At 37.3% G+C, this 14,823-nt stretch overlaps 1 protein-coding gene across 4 annotated transcripts in view; it reads left to right on the plus strand.

The window, feature by feature from the left end:
- The window catches only part of MYLK (myosin light chain kinase), a 201,917-nt gene that overhangs the window by 179,028 nt on the left and 8,066 nt on the right, over positions 1-14,823 (plus strand). For all 4 annotated transcript variants that reach the window (XR_014317732.1, XM_082763002.1, XM_082763000.1 and 1 more), the window contains 2 exons: positions 2,075-2,292; positions 7,532-7,655. Coding sequence is in view for 3 of the 4 variants with exons in the window: in XM_082763002.1 (XP_082619128.1) it covers positions 2,075-2,292; positions 7,532-7,655 (342 nt within the window). In the remaining variant the exon portion in view is untranslated. The remainder of the gene's footprint in view (positions 1-2,074; positions 2,293-7,531; positions 7,656-14,823) is intronic.

Consider the following 14,823-nt stretch of genomic DNA (forward strand, 5'->3'; position numbering starts at 1 on the left):
CTCTGCATGTCTCCATTTATTTGGTATGATTTAAGTTGACACAAGTCTCTAAGGTCTTGGTTTTGTTTCAAAGGAAGATTTATCAAAATGCAGGGAGTATTTGCTTGGGCATCCCTAAGGTAGCGTTTTCTCACTGTTCTTCCATGACCAAAATATTAAAATCAAATACCTTAAGTGTGTATTCTCTGACTCTATAGAGAAGAATATTTCCCTCACATTAACCTGATTAGGCGTTAGATTCTGAGACAGCTGTGACAGTGTGAGGAAAGCCTGCAGAAGCAGGTCCTCCTGTGTGTATGCAGGACCAAATCTGCATTGGTTCAGTTCAGCTTTCTAGCCTGTAAAAAATTAACCTGGATTTCACTCAGGATATAAATGGAAAAAATTGCATTCTATAAATGCAACTGCTGTTTAATGATGTTTCCAGAGTGTCTGGTGGTCCTAAGGTAAAAACAGCATGCAGATGCATTAACAGTAAATCATTTCAAAATTGTATGCTAAAAAGTGGTGCTTGGGGCAATCGTACAATTTCTGGAAAACTTTCTCTTTAAGAATCTAAAAAATATATCAGTTTTCTGTTAAAAATACATCCATGTTAACAATCAAAAAGGAATCCATACTTTTTAGTATCAGGATGATTATAATTTGGAATTACAGAGTGCTCTGGTTATAAATATTTTTCATATAGATGTTTTCATAAACACATCCATACAAGTTAATGTCTTACTGCAGTAACAAAATACTTGATCCCAGACTCATCAGAGCTGTTTTTTCAATATCTATCCCCATATTATTGGCGTTATGTTACAAATGTGCTCTAATCCAATGCAACTTCTGAATGTGTCAAGTGTGTGCTGTTCTATTTCTGTGTTAACAGGAAACTGCAGTAGCATCTGTGATTATATATTTTCTGAAAATATATAATGCTAAAGCAACAGATGTGTCCAGAACTCCAGATGTTTCAATTTCAGTATAGGATATGAGGGGTATAATCATGTATCTGACAACTTGCAAGGCCATTTTTTACTTGCGTGTTTTCTTACTGTAACTAAAATTATATTTGGCAATAAGCATGAATGCTGCAAAATGTTAAGCCATATAAAGACCATGAAACGTTTCAATTAGAGCAGATTTCTAATAGCAAATCTGCTCTGCACACCCCTTGCTCCCTTCTGTATTGGTCATTCATCTGCTGCATGCAAAAACATAGTTCCCATCTTTGGACATGAACAGATGAAACAGTTGGTGATTACTCAGAATTAAAATAAATAAAATAAATAAAATAAAATACAGCAACAAAGAAAAAAATTCATTTTGTTTTATTAAATCTATGTGAACTGTCCCATTTTAGTTCCACGAAGAGTCTGATCCAGGAGATTCTACCCTTGAAAGACCACTTATTTAATATCTTAAATGAGCATAAAAATGGAATTGACCTACAAAGAGTGTGGTGATGGTTCATCTAAAAATACCAGCACTGAAAGAGTTGTGGATTATACTGTCCTGCCATAGCTAAGGGGGAAATTCCCGCTGAGCTCACTTGGGTCAGAAATTTATCCTTTGAGCTTTACATTCCAATTAAACATATCATTCGAATTCTTCCTTCTGCAGACATTCTTTGTCACCCTCAGCCTCCCTTCTTCCCAAATGCCTTTTTGCTAATCTACTGTAAATTTTGTCCCTTTCTATGACCCATCCCATACTTTGGGATCATACTCTTGATCCATACTTTTTTCCCCTCCTGTCCTGTATTGTAGTTTTCTTAATTTCTAAATTATGTTACCTGCACTTGTGCAGTAATGGAACATAGAAGGGAGGAAAGCACTGAGAAACATCAGTTTGGAGTCTGGAGCGGTGGCATGGACACATCAGAGGTCTGACAACCATATTGTATGCAATTGGCAGCCAGGTGCAGGTGGTTGAACGATAAAGGATAATGCCATTAAGAAATGTAGATTGTATCCTGGAGTGACTACTGCAAGCTTGAAATATTTGGATTTGTGTAAAGGAAATAGTTTGATTACTCTCAAAATGAAAATGGTACAGAAGCCCTCTTTTTTTCTGTCTTTCCTAGGGTTTCAGGAGGAGAACTCTTTGAACGAATTATTGATGAAGACTTTGAACTGACAGAGAGAGAATGCATTAAATATATGAGACAGATTTCAGAAGGAGTTCAGTACATCCATAAGCAGGGTATTGTGCACTTGGATTTGAAGCCAGAAAATATTATGTGCGTCAACAAGACTGGTACAAGTATCAAACTCATTGACTTTGGACTTGCAAGAAGATTAGGTAATGACTTTTCTTTTTCAGTATGATATGGGGAAAAGGACAGGACAAGCATTAAATCATTCTTACCATTACATTCTTCCATTTAAATGAGTAAATAGACATGTTTTATACAAATAAGTATGAAATTAGTAAAAAATAGAAAAGTGGAAAATAACACATTCCAGAGAGAGAGGAGGGCACCTCATCTTTGAAAGTCTGCAGAAAGTAGCTATTTTTTTCTGTGACCATGGTATACCTGTAGATTGCAATGTAAAATAAACAAAAGTACTAATATTAACAAATATTACCTTTACTATGAGAAATTGCAAAACACTAACTTTCTAACTCTAAGAAATGGAACAAAACATCAATCTGCATGAGTAGTATTACAAATATTTGAAACTTTTTAACAGCAGGATTTAAGGTGATGCTCCTGAAAACTTTCAAGTATGGATAGTTACATGGAATTTACACCTACCCATTAGTGTTCTCATTTTCCATCCTAACTAGCAATATATTGTTATATATGTAAAATATAGGAGGAATTCTATAAAAAGGTGTGTTTTGCTCACATGCTCATAGTCATGCTCAAAATGACTAATGAAATAATACTACTTAAAATAATACAATGGGGGGGGGGGGGAGCGGAAAGTTCCATTTGACAAGCTCCTCCTCTTCCTCTGGTGTTTTTAGTTGTTTCTTTTCATTCATTCTGGACTAAGTTTTCCAGCATGATCTGCAATCTTGCAATCTGAAAGCCAAAGACCATGGAGGATTCTTCTCTTCATATTGTTTGTTGTCAACTCAGCTTTAGAAGGCAGCCCTCCAGCTGTGTTTGTTCAGTGTTAATGCCAAAATCACACACTCATCTTTTTTTAACCCTGCACTTTCACAAGAGGGAAAATAATAATAATTCCAAGGATTAAAATGAGCTAAAACACTTTATGAAGATGTTATGCCAGCTGAGCTGAGATTTGTCACTTTTGCCATTAAATTGATTAGCACAACTCTGCATAAAGTTGCCTACAGCTACATTCTTAGTTATAATCTTTCCCCTTCACTCTTTAAAGAAAATTATAATTAATATTTATTAAAAAAAAAAAAACACATTTTAATGAGAGTAAATTTTGAAATTGAAACCTGATTTATATTACCTGCTATATTCTGCTCATCCTACTTCTTTTGATACTTAAGTAACAGACTATAACATACCCAAGAATATGATTTTACTAAAACAAACCAAAAATGGTATGTTGAAAAAATAGGGAAAAACAAATCTGCTTTTCAGATTTCAGATATTCAACTCCAAAAGCGCATTGCATGAATCTTGGGCACAACATTATATGAGTCTTGGAACTCAGAGACCTAAGCGTTTATTTCATTCATTAAAAAACGCGTGGCACCATTTATGTTCCTTCACCAGTGGTGAGATTTTTGTTACCAGCTGTGTGAAAGACTTCATCTCCGGATGTTCCAGCTGTCAACCTGGGAAACTATACTTCTACTGCTGAAGTGAGTGGTTTTCAACAGCAACAGATAGGCACGTAACAACAAAACACCTTTTTATAGAAGTTTCTTCAGCTACATTTGTAATTTGACACCCCAGTTAAAGCCACATTCAGCAAAAGGAAGATCCTGTTTTCAGTGTCTCGTTCATACCCATTAGGTTTTCCATTTTTCTGTTAATGTAGAGGCATCACTGTATATTGCATGGCTGATACTAGTTTGTGAGCTGCTACAGTCATGTTATATGTGGCAAATCTCTAACCTGTATATAACCTTTTTTTTTCTTTTTTTTTTTATGTCAAAATATGAGAGCTATGGGCACTGAACCTGATTTTGGTTTTACGATGCTGTACATTCATTTGGCTTAATGCATTGCTAATTCTTGCAAAGTTACATTGTAGGTACTTGCTCTTTCTTTCACCAGCCTGCTGTTCTGGGCAACTCGGGGTGTGTGGCATTTCCATAGCAAGAGAAAGTGCCCTCCCGTTCCATGCCCCTGATGTTCCATTTGCTAAAACAATTTTTACTACGTGACCTCTTTTTGCTAATTGTCTTACATGGAGAACTGACAGCACATTCCTCCAATTGTGTTCCTTCAAGCCTTGTGATTTTGAAATTGACTGTCAAAATCACTTTGATGAGATAGATGTGGGATTAGGAGCCCTCGTGCTGTGTCCATGACCCCAGTGCAGCAGATACTTCTCAACCAAGGGACTGCCAGAGGGAACAGTGACTGATTTTGCATTTCAGCTTCTGAGATTTATTTCTAATTTTTTTTTGTAACTAACGCAAACTGATGGTTCTAAATATTCATTGTTTCAATCAGTTTTAGAGAAAATAGAATCATCTCCTTCTGCCGTCATTTGCTGCAGCTAATTAGTTTTCTTATACTGTCAGGAAATACCAAAGCCGCAGTGGGATATTTTCCTGACCTTTTTTGGTGTGCTGAGGAACACATGTAGAAAATTGTTTAAGATAAACTTCTTGAGCAGAAGAGAACGGGTTTTGAGTACTGTAAAGATATTTTTTTATTAATCAGTTGACTATACACAGTGCCGGCAACAGTTTGCAGCTAACTTGTCAGCTTTCTGTCTGAACTAAGTGATATCCAAACACAGATCCTACTGTGTACCAAGCTTGTAAACATCTGGGTAAAGAGTTGACATATTACTGCACAGAAAAGGTCTTATTCTCTTCTTTTTTTTCTTTTATACACAGAAAATGCTGTATCAGTTCTTTCACTTTGTATGCTTGCACTCAAATGCCGTGTTTTCAAAAAATGTTCCTCTGACCTATGGGCAGCACATTTCATACACCAGCCTTTTGCATACACAGTGGCTCATGGTAGTTTACACAGTGCACAGAAAAGCTTCCAAACTTGGATGTGAAAATCCCAGCCTCAGATTTAGAAGATCACAATGAAGCTTTTAGAAAATAGGCTCTTTGTGACAAATTTTGGTAATTTTTCATAAGGACAGGTGGGAAAAAAAATGGGGAAAATGGTATCTTAGGCTTCCTGTTTGTTTTTGGAAAGAATGGGGGATCTCTCATTACCTCTATGGAGAAGACGTCCTCATTTTAGCTAAATCAATTTAGGTTGGATATTAGGAAAAGGGTCTTTTTGTTGTAGGAAGGCTCTGCTTTCGTTAGTATAGGGATGCTGTGGGATATTTTTTGCATGTGCTTTTTAAAGGCTAATCAGGCAGGAAGGATCTTGATGTTGGTGAACCTGCATGGGGAGAATAGAGTTCTCTCTGCATAGAGAGGTCTCTGAAAGCAGAGATTACACGTGAAAATGAGGTTTCCACAATTAATTTATTATCAACACATCTGAGCAGTGCAAAAAGTGTTTCACAACATTCAAAATGAGAAACTGGCACAACTGTGAGTGAATTCACTATGGTAGTGCCTAAATTACCTGCAAGCATACCATTCAATCCTGAAGGAAGTTCTTTACCCCATATATCCTTCAATTTTCATGTTGTAAAGTGGGGATTTACATAAATCATAAGAGTACCAGCATAGATGCATGATTACATTTTATGAAATGACTAAACAGTTTTAAATGGAGGTAACTGTAAATGCATCATCAGAATTTGGATCAGCATTTATGTTGCAAAGTATGGTAATGGAAGTTTGAGCGCATAAAAATGCTCTGTACTGATTCAGTGTTGTGGACAAGCAGCTTTTACTGTAGTCTTCTCAAAACTTTGACCTGCTATTTTGTTTTGTTTTTCTCAAGCTTTTCTCTTGATTACAGAGCTGCAAATCTCTGCATGTGGTTACCTTAGCAGAAGCAGGATTGGAATCTGTTACATCTGTTTTTCTTCCCATTCATATCTGCTTTGTTTAGATGGTAATCTCTTTGGGAGAGAGATGGTTCCTCTCTCTGTCATTGTACTGTGCTTTATCTGGACGCTACTCTTGCACAAAAGATAAGCACAGTGCAATGTGTCTCACTTAAGGCAAATACTGATTATTCAGGCACATGTGCAGACTGGACACGAGTATCTCAACCTAAATCCATGCCTGTTTGAAGTCAGAAACAACTTATCTCCTGACATTTTTCTACTTTTATAATCCTTTTTTTTTTTTTTTTTTTAATTGGGACTGTTTTTTTTTCCCATCACTAATTTATTCCTCATAGTTTCCTTCCTGCCTGCCCTTGGTTATTCTTTTCCTCTTCTTCCTATCCTATTTAGAATAGCCATCAAAGAAATTAAGCCTATTGAGATTTACCTAGTACCTTCTTATTGAATTACATTGTGTTTCACACTATCAGTAAAAGTTAGACTTATCACTCCTAGTTGCATACTGGTAGCATAAACTGGTAATGTTAGATTCTGTATTGGTTCTTATTCTACCTTCATCACTGCATTTTCCAGTAGAATAATACCAGTGGGTCAGCACAAGAAAGATGAAGACAAAGTTCCTATGTCCTATGACATGATTCTTAGAGTTCATATTGCTAGCAGTAGCTTGGTTGTGGATCATTTCAGAAGCATCCACAAGCAGAGCCAAATGTAAGATATCTCCCCTTTTTTCACCACTTTGGGGCTCCAGAGGTATGCTTGTAGTCACGTCTGGTTTCAAGAGCAGGCTCAAACCCACTTTTATTGATAAGGTAGTGATCCATTAGGTGTGTGTCATGTTGTTTTCTTGTTTCACCTCCTACCTGTGACACTTCAGTTAAGAGACATGTGACCTGGTATTGATTCTCTTTCCTGTTTAATCTATAAAAAATGTGTTGGATTAAAATAAATATTTCTTGTTATTATAACTTTATCATTACTCTATCTCTACCATAAAATACAGATCCCTGAGCTTTATTAAATCTTGGATAATTTGTGAAAACTCATCTTTAACCCTGGAATCCTGAAATCCTCTTGTGAAGCTGCTTATAGCAATGAAGTCTCAAACACTCGTGTACTTCAGAACATGCAAACCTAATCAAACACTAAAAGTTCTCTCCTTTCTTAGTCCTTGTGTTGTGCAAACTCCTTGCAATAGCAACCTTCTTAGAATGTGCCTTGTACTGTGTGGTAAAGGATGCTTAACATGTCGTTCTTTTTTACTATTCACGTGTCAGCTGAGAGAATAGCAGTTCAGGCATGATTTATGTTTTTCAGGTAAGAATCTTTAACAAAACCACAAATATGAGAGCAAAAGTGGTTTTTCTGTTGTTGGAGAATAACTGGAGAATTCTTAAATCCTGCATGCAGCAGTTAACAGTTTTCTCTTTCATTCTTCACAGAAAGTGCAGGTTCTCTGAAAGTTCTATTTGGGACACCTGAATTTGTGGCTCCAGAAGTTATAAACTATGAACCTATTGGATATGAAACAGATATGTGGAGTATAGGAGTTATCTGCTACATCTTGTGAGTACTTTGCTATTTGTGACCCAAATCCTTACAGTTTATGAACACATGAAATTTCCATCAACTCCTCGGTGTTCTTCAAATTTTTATTTATTTATTTATTATTTTATTCTACTACAACCTCCAACATGATTAATAAAAATTCTCTGTTGTCTAAAGGGTGTAACTGGTGAACTGCAGAATTAGCAGTTCTGGAAATTTAGCCGTTTAGTGTTATACATCCTACATCATAAACCAGCAACACTTCATCTCATTTAAAGGACAACGTGTCAGTATTTTATTATTAACTTCAAACTATTATTCCTTCAAGCTGTTTAAGAAAAATGTTTGGTCATGTGCTAAGTATCTTCCTATTCTTTTATTCTCAAGAGAGATGATTTTTGTGAAATTTGGGGGTCTTTTTATTCAGGGTACATCTTCCACAGGACAGACTAAAATACTCCAGCATTACTTTATCTGTTCACGGTGCGTTTTCATTTATTATTAAATGCAAAGTATTAGATAAATATTTTTTTAAGTAGCATGGATAAACCTCATGGAAATACTTTGGAAGGTTGGTGTGTATTTGGTGTGATCTTTATATGTGATTTGATAACATGTGATTATGAACTTCAGAGGGCTTAGAGAAATGTATATGGAAATAGCATCTCCCAGGTCTCATGCCTGGTACATCAGTTGATCTTCCTCCAACTGTGACATAAAAAACATCATACCAAAATGATACAAATACAAATACAAATACAAATGAAATGGGAAAGTCAATTTGGAGCACGGTTCTTTTTCCCTCACTCTAGTTTCAATATTCAGGAAAAGGGAGATGTACTTTTCACTTGTTCTTTTAAAAGGCTTCTGTTGATGCTTTACTTTGTTCTGTAAAAGAACCCCCCCTCCCTGGCCGGCCTCGTCCCTGGCAGCTGGCAATGCGGAGGTGTTTGCCTCGCCTTTACTCAGTCTGTCAGTGATTCTGCTTGCCTTATCAGCCTATTTTTGTTCTCATATCCTTCTCATTTCCAAATTAAGCAAAATCATTTTCTCTCTAGTCCTGTGCAAAAGCTACTGCATCAACTTTCTTACTCCCAGCAAAGACTTAGAATGTTTCTGTTATTTAATTCATATGGGAAGCGTGCTACACTTTTCAAGGTCACTTTGCTCTGCCAGTTTATTTACAGGACCTTTATTTTCCATTCACTTTCAGCATTTTTTTTTTCTGGACCTTGAAAGCTCGTTTGGATCATTCTGTAGTTCAAATAATTTAGACCACACAAGCTGTACTCAGAAGACAAATCCATTTATTTCTCTAGTTTCTGAGGCCTCCTGAGTTACAAAGCACTGGAAAAGTGGTGCAGAGATTCCAGACTGCCTGCATGGCTACGGAAAAATCACCAGTGAAATCAATGCTGCATTGCCCTCTAGAGGCCTTTTACACGTTAAGGAGCAAAGCATTCACAGGAGACACACACGTTGGAGGTTTTTAACATCTTTTGCTTTCGTCTGTTACCAAAGTATATGATGAGGTTTTGTGTACTTGCAGTATAAGCAGGTAACCTATCATGTGAAGTGCCAGACAAGCCCAGAAGTCAGTGGCAGCAGCTGTGTGTCTTCCCATGTCATGTAGCCAGGGCTGCTGCTCATGTATGTTACCGGTGGGTCACACCATCATCATCTAAGTAGGCAAGGCAAACGGAGCAGGTGAAACAGAGATAAAAAAGGTGAAATGTCTCACCAAAAGTCAGTCCACTGGCAGTGGCAGGACTGCAACTTCCCGGTTCTTCTGTGCCACCAGAAGATACCTGGATGCTGTAATGTAATGTAATGATGGGACTGGGGTGGTTACTCCTGATCCGATGTGCCTTGTGAAATATATTGTGAAATAATTTGTTTGCTAACGTGTCTAAGCTTGTTTAAATCCTCATGAGGGGAAAGTAACATTACCCAAATGCAATGAAAATCATCTCATTTTCGATGCCTAACTATCCCCACAATAACAATCAGCAGTAGTAATCAGCATTTGTTTCTTGCCATCAGAATAAAGTAACAGAAGTGAGGGGAGAGGTGTGAGTCATCGCTTGGACTTTCCCTTCCCACCCCAGAGTGACAGGCTCCAAATCTGTCTTCACTTCCTTAAAGTCCAGCTATTTTTGCAAACTTATAACTGTGAGCTACGATCCAAAAGGGACCATCACATCACCATTACAGAATGCAAATAAAAGTCACTGAGAATTGGATCTCTCATTAGTTGTAACTCTGCTTTCCTGTTTTGATTGTGAGCTCAGAACTGCCAAATCTCATTCACAAAGTGTGAGACTCACTCCCTTGGTGTCTGCCTCACATACCATCGCTGGTTTGTAACTTAGCATTTACATCCTCCCTCTCCCTGATGTGGTGAGTGGGGTCATGAAGGAAGAGGTGACCACTGCTGCGGCACTGGACCTAAGGACAGATCTGCTACAGGTAGCTGATGGCCCAAAGCTGCTGCTGTGTCCATCATACGCCTTAAGGGAAGCTGCAGAAAGCATTGCATGACTTGACAAACCTCTTTTCTGGTAGGATTCAGGAGAGTTGAGAGCAGCCTAGAGAGAAACGTGTTCCTGGTATGTCCTGCACAACAGAAATAAAACCCAGGCTCCACAGAGAGCTATCAAAGAGATCTTTGTGGGTGAAGGGTCTTCCCTGCAGAAGAACTAATGGGTGGGATGTATCCTCAAGTAAGAAACAGAGTGAAATCACTCCTTCAAAACCCTTCAGGAAAACCTCTCTCCTTCTGCCATGCAGGCATAAATACAGATATTGCACTCTGCTGGGTTGCTGCATGTCTTCCTTACAGCATGAGTCACTTAATCCTACAACTAGTAGTGTACCCTTTCCACATTTCTAAGCTATATATTAAAGCCTCTTAATCTTTCTGGATAACTCATTTAGTTGTGTCTCTTCATCACTCTCTGTTCTTCCTTAAATTTCCCTATTTGTATTCTCCACCTCATGCTTTTTATCTTCCACTTTTATCTTGCTCTCTGTCCTGTTCTGCATCACAGTACTGTCCCAGATATTTAAGTTGATATATTGCCTTTGAAGTAACAGGCCACAAATATTATAGCTTGTGTATATCATCTCCGTTTATGTCTATTTCAGTGTTTCTTTTTGCATTTGCAGTAACCTTTATCTAGTGAAGGTTAAAACCTCCTGAATTCTTTCCAGCTCTTTCTGTCCAATTTATTTTACTAAATTTGTTTTTTTGGGTTGTGTGTGTTTTTTTTTTTCTATTTCTAGTTTTTTTTCCAGTGATACATTTGGATAGCCAGTAGTTCCAATATTTAGTAATCTGAAGCAACTTCTAAATTCTATTTTATTTTGGGACTTTGACAAGGCACAGCAGTCTCTGCTGACTTGCATTCGGCTCTATGTTATATTAAAATTTTAAGCCTTGTAAATGTAAAGATGAGAGAGCATGCCTTGTTCTTTCAATAAAGCAAATTAAGAGGCCTTTGATGTCACAATTCTACTGCTCAAAAGGCAATGAATAATTTGGTCAGTGGCACTGGCAAGGTGTGATTCCACATTAATCCACCAGGCACGTAAAAGAAGGATGAGAGCAGGGTACTCGTCCGGCTTCAGCAATGAGCTGCATTCGTTTACATGGGTCTCACTGGTCCATTTCTTCCCTTTGATGACTGGTGCAGGTGTGAGTCAGCCCTCAGATAAGGAAAAGATTGTTTTGTACAGTGGATGCAAGTCTTCAACAAAGTAGAGTGAGTCTAATTATTTGTTTTATTTCACTTGTAAAAAAATTAAATTACTACATGTTCTCCAGGGTGAAGTTATTATCATCTCTGCCTAAATGGGCTTTTTTAGCATGACCTGCACAGTTTTTATCAGATTGAGATAAAGTTCTCTTCATACTGAAATTTGTTGCTTTTTTCACCATTAATGCCATGCAAAAACAGTAAGGAGGAGCTCAGTGTCAGCAGCTGCTGCTGTAGACACTGCTTGCAGAGGAACGCTCAGAGTCTGACTTTTTGGGACATGCAGCAAGCTCATCTTTCCTGGATTAGTGACAGTCTTAATGCACAGATTTCCAAGTGAAATGCTGTGGTGTTCGTTACACAGGCAGTAAGACTGGTGACTACATTGGTCCTTTTGATCTTAAGATTTCTAAACCTGCCCTGAGAGCTTCATTAGAACAGACCAATAAATGTTAAGGATCATCTAGAGGATAAAATATCTTTCTCCTTTATTTAGAAGTGGAAACCGTGAAAGACTTTTTAAACAAATGGTTCTTACCACGCCAGGAAGATGCCTGGTTAAGTAGCTGGAAAAATGTTTTCAGTAAACAACTTGCTTCTTGTCTAATAGTAACTTCACAGTGTAAGCTCAGTATTAATTTTCTGGAGAGGTAGCTCATCTTTATCACTTAGCTGCAGCATTCCAAAAAGAAATTGTTTCCATAATCTGTCAAAAGAGTTGCTGGGCTATTATTACTTTAAATGGCCATTAAGAAACGAACAACCAAGACTTAGGTCAGTGAGATCTGTGATAAAGATAAGAATTTCTGGGTATAACCTACATTAGTAGCTTTTTTTTTTTTTTTTTTTTTGGTTTTGGTTTTGGTTTGTTTTTTACTTTCTGTACACAGGGATCTAGTTCTCCTTACAAGTTTTTTCATGACAAAGAAACTGATTCATGGTGTAAAACTGTGGTAGAGAGAGATTATTTTCACCTTATAAATTTGGCACAGCACATACAGAAATACAAAAATACTTTCATTGAAAGCTTGGAATGGGTACTGTTACACTGGGGTTTGGAATGGCAAAGCGAATGGCAGCTTAATGGGAACCAACCTGGCAATTTACAAAATGCATGGAATGGGTCAATCCTACAAAAGCAATTATGATTTTAGCAGATAATCCTGTCACGCAATACTTAAAAAAATAAAATAAAATAAAAATAAAATAAAGCCAAACAACCTCTTTTTAACCTCTTTAATTTTCTGTTTATCCTCATCTCTCAGAAGATATGTGTGACATGCATTCCCTTTGCCCTGAAAGCTAGCTGTCTCTGAGATGTCTCTATAAACCCTGCATCTGCAATATCAGCATGGAGCAATGGGCAATATCTGCAGCAGCCTCTATAGCACGAAAGTGATTTCTCAATACAGCAGCTTTAATCTCTGGAAATAGGCCAAGCTATTATAGCACAAGAGCTGCATAATACTATTTGTGGTAATACTATGCAAAGGTCACATTTGCCATCCTTCGACAAAGTGTTGAAGGGAAATGGGATTGTTCTTGCTCTGCCTACCCGAGTGTTGCCTCTGGAAGTCTAACAGCATGAAGGAAGAAGACGTGCATCCCCTAAATTGATAATGAATTAAAGAAATACCTCACAAACCTGTCATTTGTATAAATTGTGAGCTCTTTTGTAAGCCACTGAATTGCTTGAAAGATTATTGTGCTTACTACATAGTCAAAAAAAGAGACAAAAAATCTGGAAGCCAATATCTAGACTTGTGATATGGATGAGATCTTTTTACCTCCTAACACATTATGGAGAATGATGGTTTATTACTACAAACAGGAAAAGGCTTAAATGTTTGAATGGGGAGAGATTTAAGGCTTTGCAGGAGTGCTTTGCAGATTCCAGGACAGAGCTTTTGCATCAGCAACTGACTTGCCGGGACTGCTGATGTGCGTGAGGGCAAAACAGAGTCCTTCTCATTCTGCAGTGGCTACACCAGCTCGCCAGTGCTGTCAGGCATAAAACCTCTCCTGGCAAACTGTAAGTGTCAAAGACAGAGAACAGTTACGGGAAAGTAGGTTGGTTTTGTGAGCATTTTTTGTGTGTGTGTGTTAATCCTTCAGCTTTCTGTAACTTGTGCCTGCAATACATTCATAAATGGGTTGTGCCACCTTCTACATTTATTAAGGCAGGCTTCACATTTCTGTTTGAATGCACCCCATATAATGGAAAACAAGACAGCAGATTCCTTCTATTTTGATTTACCTTCTGCCTGAGGGGGAAAAAAAAAAAAAAAAAAAAAAAAAACTTTTATCTTCATCTCATGTATTATTACTAGCAAATTTCTGAAGTATACGTGTACGACTCTGCACTCCACAGTACTGCACACAGCTTCCAGAAATGGTAAAAGATTTTGTGTCTGCTTCGCCTGAGACTTCAAAGAGTGTCTTCCTGCTTTGCCTATAGAAGTATAATCCATAAGAACAAATTCTGAATGAGATTTTGAATGTAACTAGTAACAAAACATAGCAAAATAATTTCACTGGAGATTTATACTAATATTATTAATCTAATAGCTCACTTTATTAAATCCCTACTCTTTTTTTTTTTAACCAATCTGTTCTGTGATATTCAGTGGCTTTGCAATATTTTTCCATATAATATTTTCAAAACGCTAATAAATTCCATTTTTCCAAAGGAAAAAAACAAAAAAAAAACAAAAAACAAAAACAACACAACACTACTGTTGAAATGTAACTGGTTGTTTAAGAGAGTAGTTTACACTGATTGTACAATGATTGTACAGAGAAAGGAAATAAAGGCTGTAAAATTTCATGAAGAATAGGTTATTATGTAAACTGCATGCCTGGGAGAAGACCTGGAAAACTGTATAGCTTGCGGTTCCAAGGAACAAAGCAACCTTTTGCCTGAAATTTTTTACTGAAAGGGTGAAATATACAGATACCAGAAGTATCTGGATGCACAAAGGTACAGTATAATAAACAACAAAGCTCAACAAGGGAAAGATACTCTGCAAAAATGACACCGTGATGTTCTGTAATTGCCTTTCACTTGCAATTTATCAGTTACATTGAGTTAAAAGCCTTGGAAGCTCAACTTATGTTATAAAAGAGTATTATTTCCATTTCACGCATCATGATGACTGACTGAGAACATAAAGACCAAAATACTTCTGGGTGCATCTGCATAGCTCTAGAGCCTGCAGTGATGTGGGACTCTTTTATCTGGCAATATAATTTGCGGCGGGGAGAGGGCTGAGTGTGGTTTTGTTTACAAAACAGCCCCTTGAATGTCCTGATTTCATGCAGCATTTTTCTTCCTGGCCTCTCTCTGCATAAATAAATGGAATAAAATGTACAGAAACCTGGATTTGATGGTAAGGGTAGTAAGGTCACTCTGAAAACATACATACACA

This window comes from Aythya marila (genome assembly GCF_965140915.1).
Source record: "Aythya marila genome assembly, chromosome: 6".
In the NCBI taxonomy this organism is placed as follows: domain Eukaryota; kingdom Metazoa; phylum Chordata; class Aves; order Anseriformes; family Anatidae; genus Aythya; species Aythya marila.